This window comes from Canis aureus, chromosome 34, assembly GCF_053574225.1.
Source record: "Canis aureus isolate CA01 chromosome 34, VMU_Caureus_v.1.0, whole genome shotgun sequence".
Lineage (NCBI taxonomy): Eukaryota > Metazoa > Chordata > Mammalia > Carnivora > Canidae > Canis > Canis aureus.
The window spans coordinates 4,845,369-4,861,541 of NC_135644.1; the positions used below are offsets into that span (position 1 = coordinate 4,845,369).

Genomic DNA, 16,173 nt, shown 5'->3' on the forward strand with positions numbered 1-16,173 from the left:
TGGTCAACCTACATTAATTTTTACTATCTTCAGTTCTTTTCTAGAATCCATCAGTTAGTACAGTGTGTCATATTACCTAGTTTTTAATTATTCAGTATAATCTAAAACCTCAGTGAATCAAAACGTACAGTACTTCCTTTCATCTCTGTGTTTCCCACGTATGTTTTCTTTCAAACTAGATTGAAAATTTCTTTTAGTAGGGTTAACTGATAATTCACTGTTTTATACTTTTGATATTGTAACTTCAGTTCCTTTGGGGTTCAATATGAATGACCCACATATTAGATTTTGTTTTATTGACAGTAATACCTGTTTGTTTATGTAAATAATTTTCTTGATAGGAATTTCAAGTTGGTCACTATTGACAGCTTTAAAAAGGTGATGTTATTGATACAGTGTCAAAATAAACACTAGAAATTTTTCAGTAGTGGGTTTTTTTTTTTCCCCTGTAGAATGTCAAGGCTGAAATATTGGTCTGTTCTTAAACTACTTTTGTTTTTGACTTTCACAGGCATATACTAGTGTTTCTAAGGCTTCACTTAGCCTTGCAGATCACAGAGAACTTGGAAAGATGATGAATACAATAATTTTTCATACAAAAATGGTAGATTCTTTGGTGGAAATGTTGGTGGAAACATCAGATCTCTCCATATTTTGGTATGTGGTAATTTTTTAAAAATCAGAATTTGAAATTTTTAGTATTCAAAGATATCTTTGTTGGTTGTTTTTATGTTAGTGTTGTAGTCCTTGAGCCCATTCAGTAAAAGACTCCTAAGAATAAAAAGAACAGGGGTGTCTAGCTGGCTCAACCAGTAGAACATGTGACTCATGATCTCAATGATAGGGGTTTGAGCCCCATGTTGGATGTAGAGATTACTTAAAAATAAAATCTTCAAAAAAAAAAATAAATAAATGGAATAGTTGGCAACTTGCTAACAAAAAGTCTACAAAGTTAGGGATCTTATGTCTTTTTTTTTTAGTTCTAAGAGTTGTGAATTTATTTTACTTTTTTTGAGGAGGTAAAAAACAGTCACTTTAGATTGCCTCAAGGCCCTCTTTTGCATCATTATATGAAGGAAAAGAAGTTGTGAATCAGGGTCAAATAGAGCAAATGTTGGAAACTAAATGGCAAGTAATTTCGCTCTGCAGTATTAAATTAGACGTTAATATTATGATGATGTGGTGACTACTCCTCCATGGTGCTCTGTTCCTCTCTGCTCTTTTTTTTTTTTTCCTCTGCTCTTATCATAGCCTTTTTAGTTCTTTTCTTCCCTCTCTTTCCCCTTACATAATGTGGTCCTTGAAGGAAGGTCAGGTTTTTGTTTTCTTAGTATCTAACATGGTAGATACTTAATAAATGTTTGAAAGAATAAATGAACCTGATTGTGATCAAACTAATAAACAGTGGGACCAGGATTCATACTCAAGTACTCTGGCTCCTAAGCTGTGCAGTATCAATGCTGTATCTGCTTCTTGGCTTTTTTTCTGTGTATGGAGGCTAATTGGAGTAACCTATTATCCTTTATTTCTACAATGCTGAGATAATCTCAGTGGATACTAATAGTAGTTTCTATGTGTTGAAAGCTATCATTATGAATAGCTTCTCACTGTTTTTCTGTTGTTGTTGTTTTTTTTTTTAGTGTGGGGAGATACCCCCAGTCCACACTGATTGGGCCGTTTGTTAGGATAGCTTTAATTAACAGTATTGCAGAAGAAATCCGGGTCATCAGATAGGGAAGGCATGAGAGGTTTCTTAAGGGAATTCCTGAAACAATGTATCACTGAAACACAATATATCACATGTCAGATTTGTAAGAATTTTAAGATTATTTTTAGAACTGTATACTATTGTCTGACTTGGAAAGAAAAATGGAACATTTTAGGTCTACATATATTTGATCTACAGCAAGGTACCTATTGGTAAAAGAAAGCTGCTGCAATAAAAAATCCTTTTCCCTTTCCTTAGAAGTAAAAATACATTGAGTAATGTTTAAAATTTGTGATTTTCAGTCATATTTAATTAATTTTTACCCATTTTTTTCTTGTCACATTCTTATTTTGTCTACTACATCCAAAATAAAGACATGTTTACTACTTCTGGTTGTCTATTCCAAGATGTACTATATTTTATTGACTCATAGTCTTTTATATTTAATATCTCCTAAATCCAGAAGTAATTTTAAATTGATGGTGCATCATTATTTAATTGACAGTGCTTTTCTTTCTTGGTGGTACATAAAATAGTGGTGTTTCTTAAAATTGATAATGACTTGGCTTTGATAAATCTGGTAGTGTGAGATTTGAATGTCATATGTTCATATGCCATAGATACAGTTTATTTTGTGTTTTTTTATTTTAAAACTTGGTTAATATTATAAAATAATATTTCTTTTATTCTGTAATGATTGTTGGTGTATAAAAGATAGTCTTTGGAGAAATAACTACTCTCTTCTTAAGGGAATAAAGGCTACCAGTTGATAGCTTTCATTCACTTGAATCAAACAAAATTAACTGTATCATAAAATTTTTTACTATAAAATATTCTAATTTTTAATTTGTTTCCTTATATAGTTTTTATAGTCGTGCTTTCGAGAAGATGTTTCAACAGTGTTTGGAGTTACCCTCTCAGTCAAGATACTCCATTGCATTTCCACTACTTTGCACTCATTTTATGAGTTGCACACATGAACTGTGTCCTGAAGAGGTAATTTCAGGGTAGTATTATGATTTATATGGTATGTAGAATACACCAGAGTACACCAAAATGTAGCTGGCTACATTTTGCAAAGTCACAATTACCTAATCTAGTTTCTTACCTAATTTCTCTGTTTGCAGAATCAGAAGAATGTTTCAATAGATTAAAATAGATGTAGCATTTACTTCCACAGATGAATAAATACACATATATATTTTTAAGAACATATTATAAAATCACTTGGGGTTACATTTATTAAATGGATTAAATATTCATATTTATGGTAAAGCTACATACAGTAATTGATTTTGTATGCTTACTTTTCCTCTTAAATTATTATTGGAAAGAATCAAAAATTGAATTACCGATTACTGACTGTAAACATAAAACATGTCAAGGAGGAATTTTACTGATGTTAATATGATAGATATAGTAAACAAAATTAACATTATTAGTATTTGTAAGACATACAGCCACACATAGTTATTGAATATTTTAATTACTTGGTACTTTTATCAATAAAAAGTATCAAAAAAGTATGCAGTATTTCTCCTGATTTTAGAGAAGAAATGTCACTTTGTAAGTGTGATAAGACTATATATTAAAGTTAAGTGGTCTGGTTTTTTATAGTTTAACTTATGTTGAGTCCCTTTACTTAGAACTACAGAGCTTGGAGAAAAGAAACTAACAAATAGCAGTAGCATTATTAATGTCTTTAAGCATTAAGTAACATCTGTTGCAGATTGTATTCCTCAGTGCATTGGAAGGGGACTCTGAGACAGAACTTAGCCTGCAAGAGGTTTAGGAGGAATTGCTTTTAGGAATATTAACTGTGAGGGGATAGCAACGCCAGCAAATTTTAGACTTTTTAGATTTAATAGATTCTTTCCTTGAGCTTTATACCCAAGGTATACTATTAATTTTTTCTTCAGTCATCCTTCCCATTCAATCACCCATGAAGTCTTCTTAATTTTGTCTGGTTTCATTTCTTGAATTCACCCTCTACCCTCAGTTTTGCTTTTGTGACTATTGTAGCTCAAATTTGCAGTACTCTTCACATGTACTCCTGTTTTGTTTTGTTTTTTTTTAAGATTTTATTTATTTATTCATGAGAGACACATACAGAGAGGAGGCAGAGACACAGGCAGAGGGAGAAGCAGGCTCCATGCAGGGAGCCCGATGCGGGACTCCATCCTAGGTCTCCAGGATCACGCCCTGGACTGAAGGTGGCACTAAACCGCTGAGCCACCCGGGCTGCCCCCACATGTACTGCTAAATAGTTTTCCTGCCTTCAGTATTTCTGCCTTTAAGATTATCTAATACAATGCCACCAGAGTCTCTTTCCTTCTGGGAGAATCCTCAGTGGTTGTCTGTTGCATATGGAGAAAGTAAACATTTCTCACCAAAGCACTTAGATCTTCAGCAATTTGGACTCTCATTCTTTTTTTCTCTTAAAAAAAACTGTAATTAGGGGCACCTGGGTGACTCAGTAGTTGAGTGGTTGCATTTGGCTCAGGGCGTGATTCTGGGGTCCTAGGATCGAGTCCCACAGTGGGCTCCCTTCTGGGAGCCTGCTTCTCCCTCTGCCTGTGTCTCTCATAAATAAATAAAATCTTTAAAAACAAAAACCTTATAATTAAAAATATATGTATATACATATATTTAATATATGTGATATATATATATATCACATAAAACTTTTCCATTTAAATTATTTTTAAATGTTTAGTCAGTGGCATTAATTACTTTCACAGTGTTGTACAGCCACCACCACTATCCATTTCCAAAATGTTTGTCACCCGAAGGATAAACTTTGTAATCATTAAGTTGAACTTCTCATCCCTCCAACTCTTGGTATATCCTCTAGTCTATTTTCTGTCTCTAAGAATTTGCCTATTCTAGGTAGTTGATATAGGTGGAACCATGCAGTATATGTCTTTTTGTGTCTGGCTTATTTCAGTTAGCATATTGCTGATGTTGCCTGGGTCTTTATCTCCACTCCAGACCTTTACTGAAAGATCTCCATTTTCTGGATCAGGTATTTTTAGCCATCTGACATGTAGCATGTCCAGAATAGAACTTGATTCTCCACGTTACTCAGTCATCATCCTTTGAAGCCTTTTCTGCCTTTGGCTTCATATATATCCAAACTTATCCAAACTCCTCCCTCTTTTCATCCTTGTCAAAGCCACATCTTTTTTCTTGGATTATTGTTGTAGTCTCCTAAATGGTCTCCACTTCTGACATTGTTTTCCTAAAATCTTTCTCAGCACTGTAGCCCGAGGCTGAGGCAGATCATGGAGAGACTTTGTGATATTAAGAGACTATTTGTTCTGTTTTTCACCCAGTCTCAGCATTTCTGAGCCATTGAAGGGGAGTAGTGATATCAGATTTGTATTTTAAATAAGTCTAGTAAGTTTGAAGAAATGCTAGTTCAGTGGTCTTTTTTCGGAATTAAGTGATAGCAAGGGATATGTTTCATCTTCCAGGAGTCAGAATTTGGTTACATAAAACCTTAAATGTTTACTATTTGAAATCTTTCCTTATGTAAACCAATATTTAATTGTATCTGTCCTGGAGGTTCCTTTTGGTTTGGTTTCCTATTAAAATTTTCAGTGGTGCTTAGAATAAAATACATTAAGGTATCATGATAGATCTAGGAACTGTTACTTTAGGTATTGAAGTATTTTTATATTCTTGTATATTGCATTTGTTTTAGCACATAGAAATACCAAATGTAAACTCTCGGTATATTTGTTATGTAATTACGGAAGATTTGGTAAGGTAAACTTTCAAAAATTTATCTCTTTGTAAAGTATTGCAAAAGTGTAATACAAAATTTTATTGCATTATATACTCAACATTCTAGTTACCATTGACAAGAAAAACCTATTAAATTATTATGGCACCCACCAAAACTAAAAAGATCAGATTCCTATAGAGAAAGATGGATGGATTTAAGTGAGTGTGTGGCGTGCTCTCTCTCTCTCTCTCTCTCTCTATATATATATATAAAATCTCCTTAAAATTAAACATAATATAAAAATAATAATTCTTTTTTTCCGCTGTTGTGTTCAGAAAATGCATGGTCAGCTTTTTATCTCTTCTGGGTTGGGGAGTTTGATTTTAGCAAGTTGAATGTCTTGTGACTTTGTTTTATTGACACGATTTCTCACAATTTTAATTAAATATTTAAGCTTTTTTGTTTATATATTACCAAGTTATTTTTTGTGCCAAGATTTACATTTATCTGTATATATAGTGTGTGTGTGTGTATCAGTTAAGATTAGAGAACATTACTCTAAATGTGTTCTTTCACATCTTCTGTTTGATGGTTCAGTATTTAAATAAGAACGAATGTAGGACCTTGCAAAAATTGAAGATTAATAGCTTTTCATGGTAAAGAAATTACTGGTCCTCTAAGATCTCCCCAATTGTGCTTGACTTGTATAATCACCAAATATTTATTTTATGTCAACTATGTAAAAACAGTATGATAGGTTAGTTGTTCTAAGAGATAAAAGTAATCTAGAACATTCTCTACTACCACTCCTTAGTGTACAATGGACTTTAACTTTATTTTCCGTGTTTATTTAAAAAAATATTTTAATTCAAGCTACTTTCTTATAACTTTTATTATTGTTATCATTCGGCTTTGACAGCGACATCATATTGGAGATCGCAGTCTTTCTTTATGTAATATGTTCTTGGATGAAATGGCCAAACAAGCTCGAAATCTCATCACTGATATTTGCACAGAACAGTGTACTCTTAGTGACCAGGTAATAATTTACGTGTTTCCTTACAGACAGGACTTTTGTGTACGAAGGCAAGAGAATTAAGTGTTAGGCAGTTGTAATTTTTTTATTGTTAAAATGTCAGTAAATCTCCTTACCTCTTCTTATAAAACATCATTTTTAGGTTTTTAAAAATTTGCCACTGTCTTACTGTTTAAAATCCAGCCTCTAGCTTGGCATTCAAGTCCCTTCCTCATAGCTCAAACCATCTACTTCACCCTTCACTTGGTGTTTTAACACCGAGTAGTTCTCACTAAATTCTGAACTTTTCTTTCCAGTAAAATGTTCTCATTCTTTGCTTGTCTAGTCTGTTTTTACTTACCATTTAAACTTTAGTTTTGATATAACTTACTCTATGAAGCTTTCTTCACACAAGATTTACCTATTTCTGTTTTCTACCAAGCTGTGTGACTTCCCTGACCTGGGTAGGTAAACTGCATCTCACATATGCCTCTGTTCTTTGTGCTAGATGCTATTTGCTACCTTGTCTGGATTCAGCTGAGATTTGCTTAAATAGTTAATGTTTTTTCAAAATAATTGGTGTAATATAAGATTTAATTTCTTTTTAAATTTAGTTGTTGCCCAAGCATTGTGCCAAAACCATTAGTCAAGCAGTGAATAAGAAGTCAAAAAAACAGACTGGTAAGAAAGGGGAACCTGAAAGGGAAAAGCCAGGAGTTGAGAGTATGAGGAAAAACAGGCTGGTAGTGACCAAGTAAGCCATCCAATTTTATTGTATCTTTTTGTTACAAGTAGAAGTTTTTCACTTTTTGTATGGCATTAGTACTGAGGGAATGCTCATAGTTGTAAATTCTTCATTTCTTGTCATTAAGTATCATCATTATTATTACTATTATTTTACCTTTGTGTATTTGAATAATTAGTGCTTATTTCCAAAATACAGATTTTGGATTTTTGAAAATTTTGGATTTAAAGAAAATTCATTTAATAGGTAATATTTGTCTATATATAATGAATGCAAAAGGCCAAAAATCTGTCTAAAAATTGGGAGGATACACTATAAGTAATCCATAATTTTCCATTTATTAAAAAGCAGGTAATCTGAGACTTTATTTTGGCATATTGTTGTATTAGAACATAAATCATTTTTATAGTACGTATATCAGACTAGATATTAAGGATTGTGTTTTTGGAGGGTAGGCATTGGTGGACAATAATGGATGAACATTTGTTTTGTTTAAAGTAAATTTCTTACTTCTTGGCTTTTTTTATGTTGAGCAAGCTGTTTGCCATTTTGTAGACAACTTTCGTCCTCCAATACAGAAAGTACAGCAAGATTGTCTATGAGCATGTAATAAACTTTCTTGTATATTAAATCAATGTAATTGTCATCTGAATGGAGAAACAAATGAGTGATACTGTCTTTAGAAAACTGCTCTCATGTTAGTGATATCCTTAAAGATTTTGAACTTGTCAATTTAGGAAGAAAAATACTGAATTCTGGAATTATTATCCCCAAATGAGATCTGATACATTTATAAAAGTAATTTTGTATTTTTATGATGAAACATTGAACATTTCATTTACTGTTCATTAATATTTTTTCAGCCTTGATAAATTGCACACTGCACTTTCTGAGTTGTGTTTCTCTATAAATTATGTACCAAACATGGTGGTTTGGGAACATACTTTTACCCCACGAGAATATTTGACTTCTCATCTGGAAATCCGCTTTACAAAGTAAGAAAGAATAACAAACTTTTTTGTTGGTTCAGTTAATGAATTTGTTATGTACTTCATATCCTTGTTACGAGGAAAAGTAGTAGTAGAACTGATATAGTATCAAGAATAATGAATGGGGAAGTATAGAGAATGGTGAACTAGGAATCACTTAAGTTACCCAGATTCTTGTCCCATACTTGTTATTAACCAGTTTTAACACCGGACAAGCCAGTTAATTCTGTGAGCCTTAGATTCCCTATAAGTAAAATGAGAAGATTGAAGCGAATCAGTATATTTCAGCTGGTAGGTAGCAACCAAGTCGGGTCATGAAATCAATGTAGAAGGTTGTAGTAAACATTTAAAAAAAGAAAGAAGAGGCAGGGAAGGAAAAGAAACAAGAATAGAAAAAATCATCCACTGCATGTAGTAAGTATAAATACTGCTTCATGAAATTTTTCACTTATATGTATATATGTACCCAGTCATGATGCCACATACATATCTTATAAGTCGGTCACAGTCAAATGTTTGAAACCATCAGGACTAGATGATATCTTGTTTTTTTCTGAGTTCACATGTATGCTCTTAGGTCAGTAGAATTCTAGACTCTTGAGGCACCCCTAATTAGAGTTCTATAAGTCTTATATATGTTTCTTGAAGTCATATTGCATGTGATATCAGAAACCTTTCAGTTTTATAAATGTTGCTTCAGCTTTTTTCTAAAGTTACACATGTATTTATTCAAGAAAATATTGATTGATTTGAGAAGTTTTTCTTTGAACATCAATTTATAAAACAAAATTTAGCTGAAGATTTTTCAGTTTTGTGGTCGTTAACAAGTAGTATTTATACCATGTGCTTGACATTGTGTTAGGTCCTGTAAGTAGTAATGAAATAGTATAAAGCTTAGAGCTATAGTTTGTGAGAAGGCTACAACAATTAGAGAACAAAATAGGAGAATATGTAAGTGGGTACTAAATTGTGTGTTAAGTCATCAGTTGCCTAGTGAGATGTTAAACAAAGACTGTCTTTTGCTATCCTTTAGTAAGGCAGGCATTCTGACAGTGAAACCTAGAATAGTTTTTAAACCAAAGGGACATTATGCACTCTGGTATTTATTATTCTCAACTCGGTGGGAATGAGAGGATGGTGGGTGGAAGATAGGGTTGACTTTACACCCCCCTTGTTTTCCTTCTGTAAGTAGTCTGGTCTGTTAATCCATAGAGAAACAGATGTTCTTTTGACAAAACATCTACTTAGTTATCAGAATCAAAGCAAGGCTGTAAACTTGTTTACCTGGGAAAGATTTTCATGCCAAAACAATAGGTTGCATTAGTTTGTTGATTTTTGCTGATCACTTGAGTACAGTCTTGGAACTTGAGGGGTTATATGCAAGGATAGCAGTTATTGCCTTGAGTTGATCTTCTGGGGTTTGTTTCTATTGATGGAATTTGATGTTGTCTTTAAGGATTTATCCTTACAAACACAAGTTTAAGATCTTTACAGATCCAAAGCTCAGAGTTTTAAAGATGGTAAGATGGGGTGGCCAACATAGGAAAAGAACAGGTAGGAAAGTATTTTCAAAATTTGTGTTTCCTTTCAGGCTTATAGTTCATTGGGGTATAAATATAACAGAACTGTGTTTTGTGTGCTGCAAATGATTAAAAAACAACATGGGAGGTTTTTTGTTGCCTTGTTTGACTGTTGTGCATTTTGTTGAGTGGCAGCACTGTCAGGCAGATGTGGACTCAAACCCTAGACCCCCTACTTCCAAACAAAGTGACCTTATTCAGTTTACTTGAGTTCTGAGCCTTAGGTAGTGGTGGTGGTGGTGTTTAAATCTGTGAAATGGTGGTGATAATAACTACATAGTAGAGTTATTAAATATGAGAATGATCGGTATAAAGCTTACTGGTGTGTTAGAGTGCCAGATAAATTTGAGCTGTGGATTAAATAATCCATTGTACTTGCTATAGACAGTGTATCTTGTTAAGGAATTTTTTTAAGCCCTCTTTATCCTTAAATCATTTTTAATATTGATGTCCTTAGAATTTTTAAAATCATATTTCTACTTTATTGTAGCTTTTAGGTGTTCATTTTTTTTGGAGATAATGATAGTAATTTCATGGCTTTGTAACAAATTGTCTTTAAAATTAATGTTCTTGCTACCAGTAGGTTAAATGGCCTGCTTAATAAATGGAAAAGTCAGTTCTTTTATTCACCCCCAACAGGTCAATTGTTGGAATGACTATGTATAATCAAGCCACACAGGAAATTGCAAAACCATCAGAGCTTCTAACAAGTGTAAGAGCATATATGACTGTACTACAGTCCATAGAAAACTATGTGCAAATTGACATTACAAGAGTGTTTAACAACGTTCTTCTTCAACAAACACAACATTTAGACAGTCATGGAGAACCAACCATCACAAGTCTATACACAAATTGGTAAGCACATTTAGAAATTTGGAGTGATACAAAGTTTCTTTGTAACGAACTGCTTAGGGAAGTTTTTTTTTATTAATAAGTGCTCATTTTTGTTATCAGTCAACTTATGTAGGAATTTATACCATAATAAGTATTGACTTAATTTCTCCTGATTTTAAATTTACTTTTTCTTCTTAGGTATTTGGAAACTTTGTTAAGACAAGTCAGCAATGGTCACATAGCTTATTTCCCTGCAATGAAAGCGTTTGTGAACTTACCTACAGAAAATGAGTTAACATTCAATGCAGAGGAATACTCTGACATATCAGGTGAATAAAACGGACATGTTCTCTAGAGTGAAGACACCTCGATTCTTTTGGCTTTTGATTGTTATGACTGTTTTCATTTAATTCATTCAGTGCATAATCATACATTATATCTTAGACTTACTTTGCTTTTGTGTTACCTTGTTTATTCTAGAGACTTCTCAGGATTTTTGCATTAATAATTTGCTTCTATAATGAAACATTCCAGTGTGTTAACATTCGTTTTCTGAAAGTGTTTGCTCTGTCAAAGTATAAAATTAATTACATTTCCTTTCAGAAATGAGATCGTTATCAGAGCTCCTAGGCCCATATGGTATGAAGTTCCTAAGTGAGAGCCTTATGTGGCACATTTCATCACAAGTTGCTGAACTTAAGGTAATATAGTCTTTATCGGTTTTAGCTTTGAAATATTAAAACTATTTCCTGCAAAACATTTTAAGAATATGAACAGCAAGCCTAGAATGTTAATTACTTTAACCCAACATGAAAGTTCTCATATATAAATGAAATTATAGAGCTAGCATGGCCTTTTTTTTTTTTTTTTTTTTTAAGATTTTATTTATTTATTCATGAGAGACCCAGAGAGAAAGGCAGAGACACAGGCAGAGGGAGAGGCAGGCTCCATGTAGGGAGCCTGATGCAGGACTCGATCCTGGGACCCTGGGATCACAATCAGAGCCAAAGGCAGACGCTCAGCTACTGAGCCGTCCAGGTGCCCCTAGCATGGCCTTTCAATAGCATTTTCATTTAGTACTCTCTCTTTTACAGAAGAAAAAACTGAGAACCTAGAGAGGTGAAATGACTTGCTAAACTCAGATTTCTTGACCGTTGGTCACGTCTTTATTCTATTGTACCATGGTGTTTCTGTTTAAAGTCATTTATTTAAATTTGTAGTTTGAATGTATTGCTTTCCACAGATTATATTACAAACATTATTAGGCTCACTGGTTTTTGTTTTTTGTTTTTTTTCCCTAAGTAATCTTAATTTCTCTGCCCACTTTGGGACTCAGACTCATGATCCTGAGATCAAGAGTCACATGATCTATCAACTGAACCAGTCAGGCCATCCCTAGGCTCACTTTTCTAAGTAATCTTTTAAATTATCTTATACCCTTTACGCTGGATTAAAAAAAATGTCTTTAGAATGCTTACTTAGCATTTTTAAAAAAGGCTTTGTTTATTTATTCATGAGAGAGATAGAGAGAGGCAGAGACACAGGCAGAGAGAGAAGCAGGCTCTCTCTAATGCAGGACTCGATCCCAGGACCCCGGGGTCACGACCTGAGCTGAAGGCAGACACTCAACCCCTGAGCCACCCAGGTGCTCTGAGCATGCTTAGCATTTTATTAAAGATGTAAAAGAGCTGAAGCAACAGCATTTTAAATGACTTTTTAAAAAAGCCTTTTAGAAATATCCCAGTGTCAAGGTGATTTACTTTGAATGAGTTAGTTTTAGTTTGTAGCTTTCAAGTGTTTGAAAGAATTTGAATTTGAGCCACTAAAACTTTTCAACTTACAAACAAAATAGAAGAGGCATATTTTTAAATGTGCTCTTTTAGGGGCAACTAGTTGGCTCAGTTGCTGGAGTGTGAGACTCTTGAGTTTGAGATTGTAAGCTTGAGCCCCACATTGGGTGTAGAGAAAATAAAATCTTAAAACAAATTGTAGAAAGATATGCCCTTTGTGAAATTTTTTTGGTGGTTACTTGTGCCTTGCATTTTTAATTTCCTAGCAATATAGTATATAGCACTGTTAAGTAGCTTGCATTTTAAATGTAGCACTTAGAGAGGTCTAAATGTGATAATCTTATTTATTGAAAATTGAGCAAATATATGGGATAAGTCAGTTCCGGCAAGGTGAGAAATATTTTACTGAATGAATAAAATAGATGGCAAGAGTCTGTGACTAAAAGGAGAGGTGATATTACCCAGTGTTTAAGAACTCACGCTTTTTTTTTAAGATTTTATTTATTTTATTTTAGAGAGAGAGTGCATGAGTGGGGAGAGGAATGGAGGGAGAAAATCTCAAGCAGACTCCACGCTGAGCATGGAGCCTGATGCAGGGCTCCGTCTCATGACCTTGGGATCATCACCTGAGTGGAAACCAAGAGTTGGACACACAACTGACTAAGCCACTCAGGTGCCCCAAGAACTCAAGCCTTCGAGACTGAAATTATCTTGAATTTCATTCCTCTCACTTAAGAGCTTTGACATTGGGCAAAGTTTAAATTCCTAAACTTTTACTTTGAGAGAAATATATGAGATAATACATATCAGATACTTGGGTTCTGAGACTAGTCCTTGGCCCACAATAAACGTTAAATAAATCTTACTTGGTATTCATCATGTCCATTATCCTCTTACTGTTCTTTTTCAAAAGAGTGTTTTGCAATTTTTGTATAAAAGTTAACTTTTAGATACTTTGTAATATGGGTTTTAAATACATAAGCTGTATACTTGATATAGTTTTGAAGACATAAACATTTGACAATTTTGGTTCTTTACAGGCAGTCTAATTTCTGTTTATTACACTCATTCACCTCTAAATACATGATCTCTTTTCCATCCTGTTGTTCTTAGGTAACAAATTTCTCAACATACTTTCTTGTGTTCTTTTCAGTAGGAGAGAAAAATTAGGACAAGGTACTCTTTTTTTTTTTTTTTTTTTTTTTTACGACAAGATATTCTTGTTCTTGAATTCTAGAAAAGAATTTTACTTGCACCAGCTATTTTTTATTTCAGACTGAATAATAGGTACTTTTAGAATTCTTAAGTATTTTTAGTGCTTGTTTGCCATTTAATGTGATAGATTGAATATTGTCATGTAGTAGAAGAAATTAGCCTATTTAGATCTCTGTATCCATATCCCATGAGAGTTCAAAGGCATGATGTCCTTAACAGTACTGAAGGCGGCCTGGAATATAGAGCTAGCCTTTCACTTTTCTCACCTTAACTCACCCAGCGTGGTTGGCCTACTTGTTCTTATTTCAAAATACTCTTCACTGAGGTATTGTCTTAGCTTACTTTCTCGTAATATGCATCATGTATTTTTCAAATGTTGCCTTATCAGAATATCCTTTCTTCACCACACTTTGTAAAATAGCAAGCATCACTTTTTATTCTCTTTATTCAGCTTCCTGTGTATCTTACTTGTGACTCTCATGTCAGGTATTTGTTTATGTCCCTGTCACTAGAATAAAGTCTCAGTTATAAACTCTCTTAAAACTTTGGTACTAAATTAATATCCACACATAGAAAGTATGCACTAAATATTTGTTGGGTATAGAAATAAAAATAGGTAGCTATTTTGACTTTTTACTTTTTTCCAGGACTTTTCTAAGCTCCTTAAATAAAACTGGTATTGTTCCTAATATACAAACTAGAAAAATAAAACCAAGAAATATTAAGTACCTTGTCTAGGTTCACATGCTTATTAGAAGTGGTACGACTAAAATTTGAACCTGTCTAGTCAATCTAGACTTAGAGCTTATCCTACTAGTACTGTGCTAGACTGTTCTTAGAAATGAAAGGGATCTAAGCAGTCATCTACCCACGCTTACATGATGCAGGAAAATATACTACATTTTTCCAGGAGGATGGTCTGGTATTTTTGAAAATGAGGCAGTCTTTTTAGTTAACTACATATCTCTGTTGAGTCAGTATCTAAGTAGCGATTTTTGATTGTTTTTTATTCTAACATCAAGAGGTAAAGATTGCCTTTGACAAAATTACGCTTCATATATTTTAAAAACTTTTGTAGTGTATTGCCTTTGTCTTCCGCATGTGAAATATACTGATGCTTAGTCTCCCCTGTACAAATTCTGTTGAAATTGTTTGTCTCATCCTTAGAGAATAGTGCCTTGAATTGAGAATAAACTTTAGTTAGAGATCCGATTAGTGAAGATGCACTTACCTTTTCTGGATACTATGTTTACTAGTACAGGTAAAGATTATGTTGACACTTTCGGTAGCTCTACTGTAATATTTTTAAGTTTTTTTTAATGTATTTTTTATTTTGTTTTTAAAGATTTTATTGATTTACTCATGAGAGTAATAGAGGGAGAGAGAGAGGCAGAGACACACATAGGCAGAGGGAGAAGCAGACTCCATGCAGGGAGCCCGACGTGGGACTCGATTCCCCATCTCCAGGATCCGCCCCTGGGCCAAAGGTGGCGCCAAACCGCTGAGCCACTGGGGCTGCCCTATTTTTAAGTTTTTAAGTTCTAGTTGGTGAACATGCAGCGTAATATTAATTTCAAGTGTACAATTTAGTGATTCAGCACTCCCATACAATATTTGGTGCTCTCCACAACCAAAGCACTCCTTAATCCCCCATCACCTATTTAACCCATCCTTCCTCCTCTCCCTTCTGGTAACCCCTAGTGTGTTCTCTATAGTTAGGAGTCTGTTTCTTGGTTTGCCTCTCTCTCTTTTTCCCCATGTTCATCTGTTTTGTTTCTTGAATTCCACATATGAGTGAAATCATATGGTATTTGTCTTTCTCTGACTTATTTCACTTAGCCTAATACTCTATAGCTCCATCCACATCATTGCAAATGGCAAGAATTTGTTCTTTTTTATGGCTGTGATATTCCAGTGTGTGTACACACAGACTACATCTTCTATATCCATTCATCAGTTGATGGATATTCGGGCTGTTTACGTGATTTGGCTATTGTAGAAAATGCTGCTATAAATATTGGTCTGCATGTATCCCTTTGAATTAGTATTTTTGTATTTGTTGGGTAAATATCTAGTAGTGTGATTACTGTATCATAGAGTAGTTCTGTTTTTAGTTTTCTTAAGGAACTTCCATACTGTTTTCTAGAGTGGCTGCCTGCACCAGTTTGCATTCCCAACAACAGTGCAAGAGGGTTCTCCTTTCTCTACATCCTTGCTAACACCTGTTGTTTCTTGTGTTTTTGGTTTTAGTCATCCCAACAGGTATACAGTGAGATTGCATTGTGGTTTTGATTTGCATTCTGATGATAAGTGATGATGAGCATCTTTTATGTGTCTGTTGGCTGTATGTATTTTTTGGAGAAATGTCTGTTGTTCCCATTTTTAATTGGATTATTTTGAGGGGTGTTGGTTTGTGTAAGTTCTTTATGTATTTTAGATATTACTTTATTAGATATGTCATTTGCAAATACCTTCTCCCATTTGGTAGGTTGCCTTTTAGTTTTACTGTATAGAAGCTTTTTATTTTGATATAGTCCCAATGGTGTATGTTTGCTTTTGTTTCT

At 33.7% G+C, this 16,173-nt stretch overlaps 1 protein-coding gene across 5 annotated transcripts in view; it reads left to right on the forward strand.

The window, feature by feature from the left end:
- Positions 1–16,173, forward strand: part of NCKAP1 (NCK associated protein 1) — a 103,118-nt gene that overhangs the window by 62,373 nt on the left and 24,572 nt on the right. For all 5 annotated transcript variants that reach the window (XM_077883227.1, XM_077883228.1, XM_077883224.1 and 2 more), the window contains 8 exons: positions 512–657; positions 2,572–2,704; positions 6,358–6,477; positions 7,068–7,207; positions 8,062–8,193; positions 10,407–10,625; positions 10,803–10,933; positions 11,208–11,305. In XM_077883227.1, the coding sequence (XP_077739353.1) occupies positions 512–657; positions 2,572–2,704; positions 6,358–6,477; positions 7,068–7,207; positions 8,062–8,193; positions 10,407–10,625; positions 10,803–10,933; positions 11,208–11,305 (1,119 nt within the window). The remainder of the gene's footprint in view (positions 1–511; positions 658–2,571; positions 2,705–6,357; positions 6,478–7,067; positions 7,208–8,061; positions 8,194–10,406; positions 10,626–10,802; positions 10,934–11,207; positions 11,306–16,173) is intronic.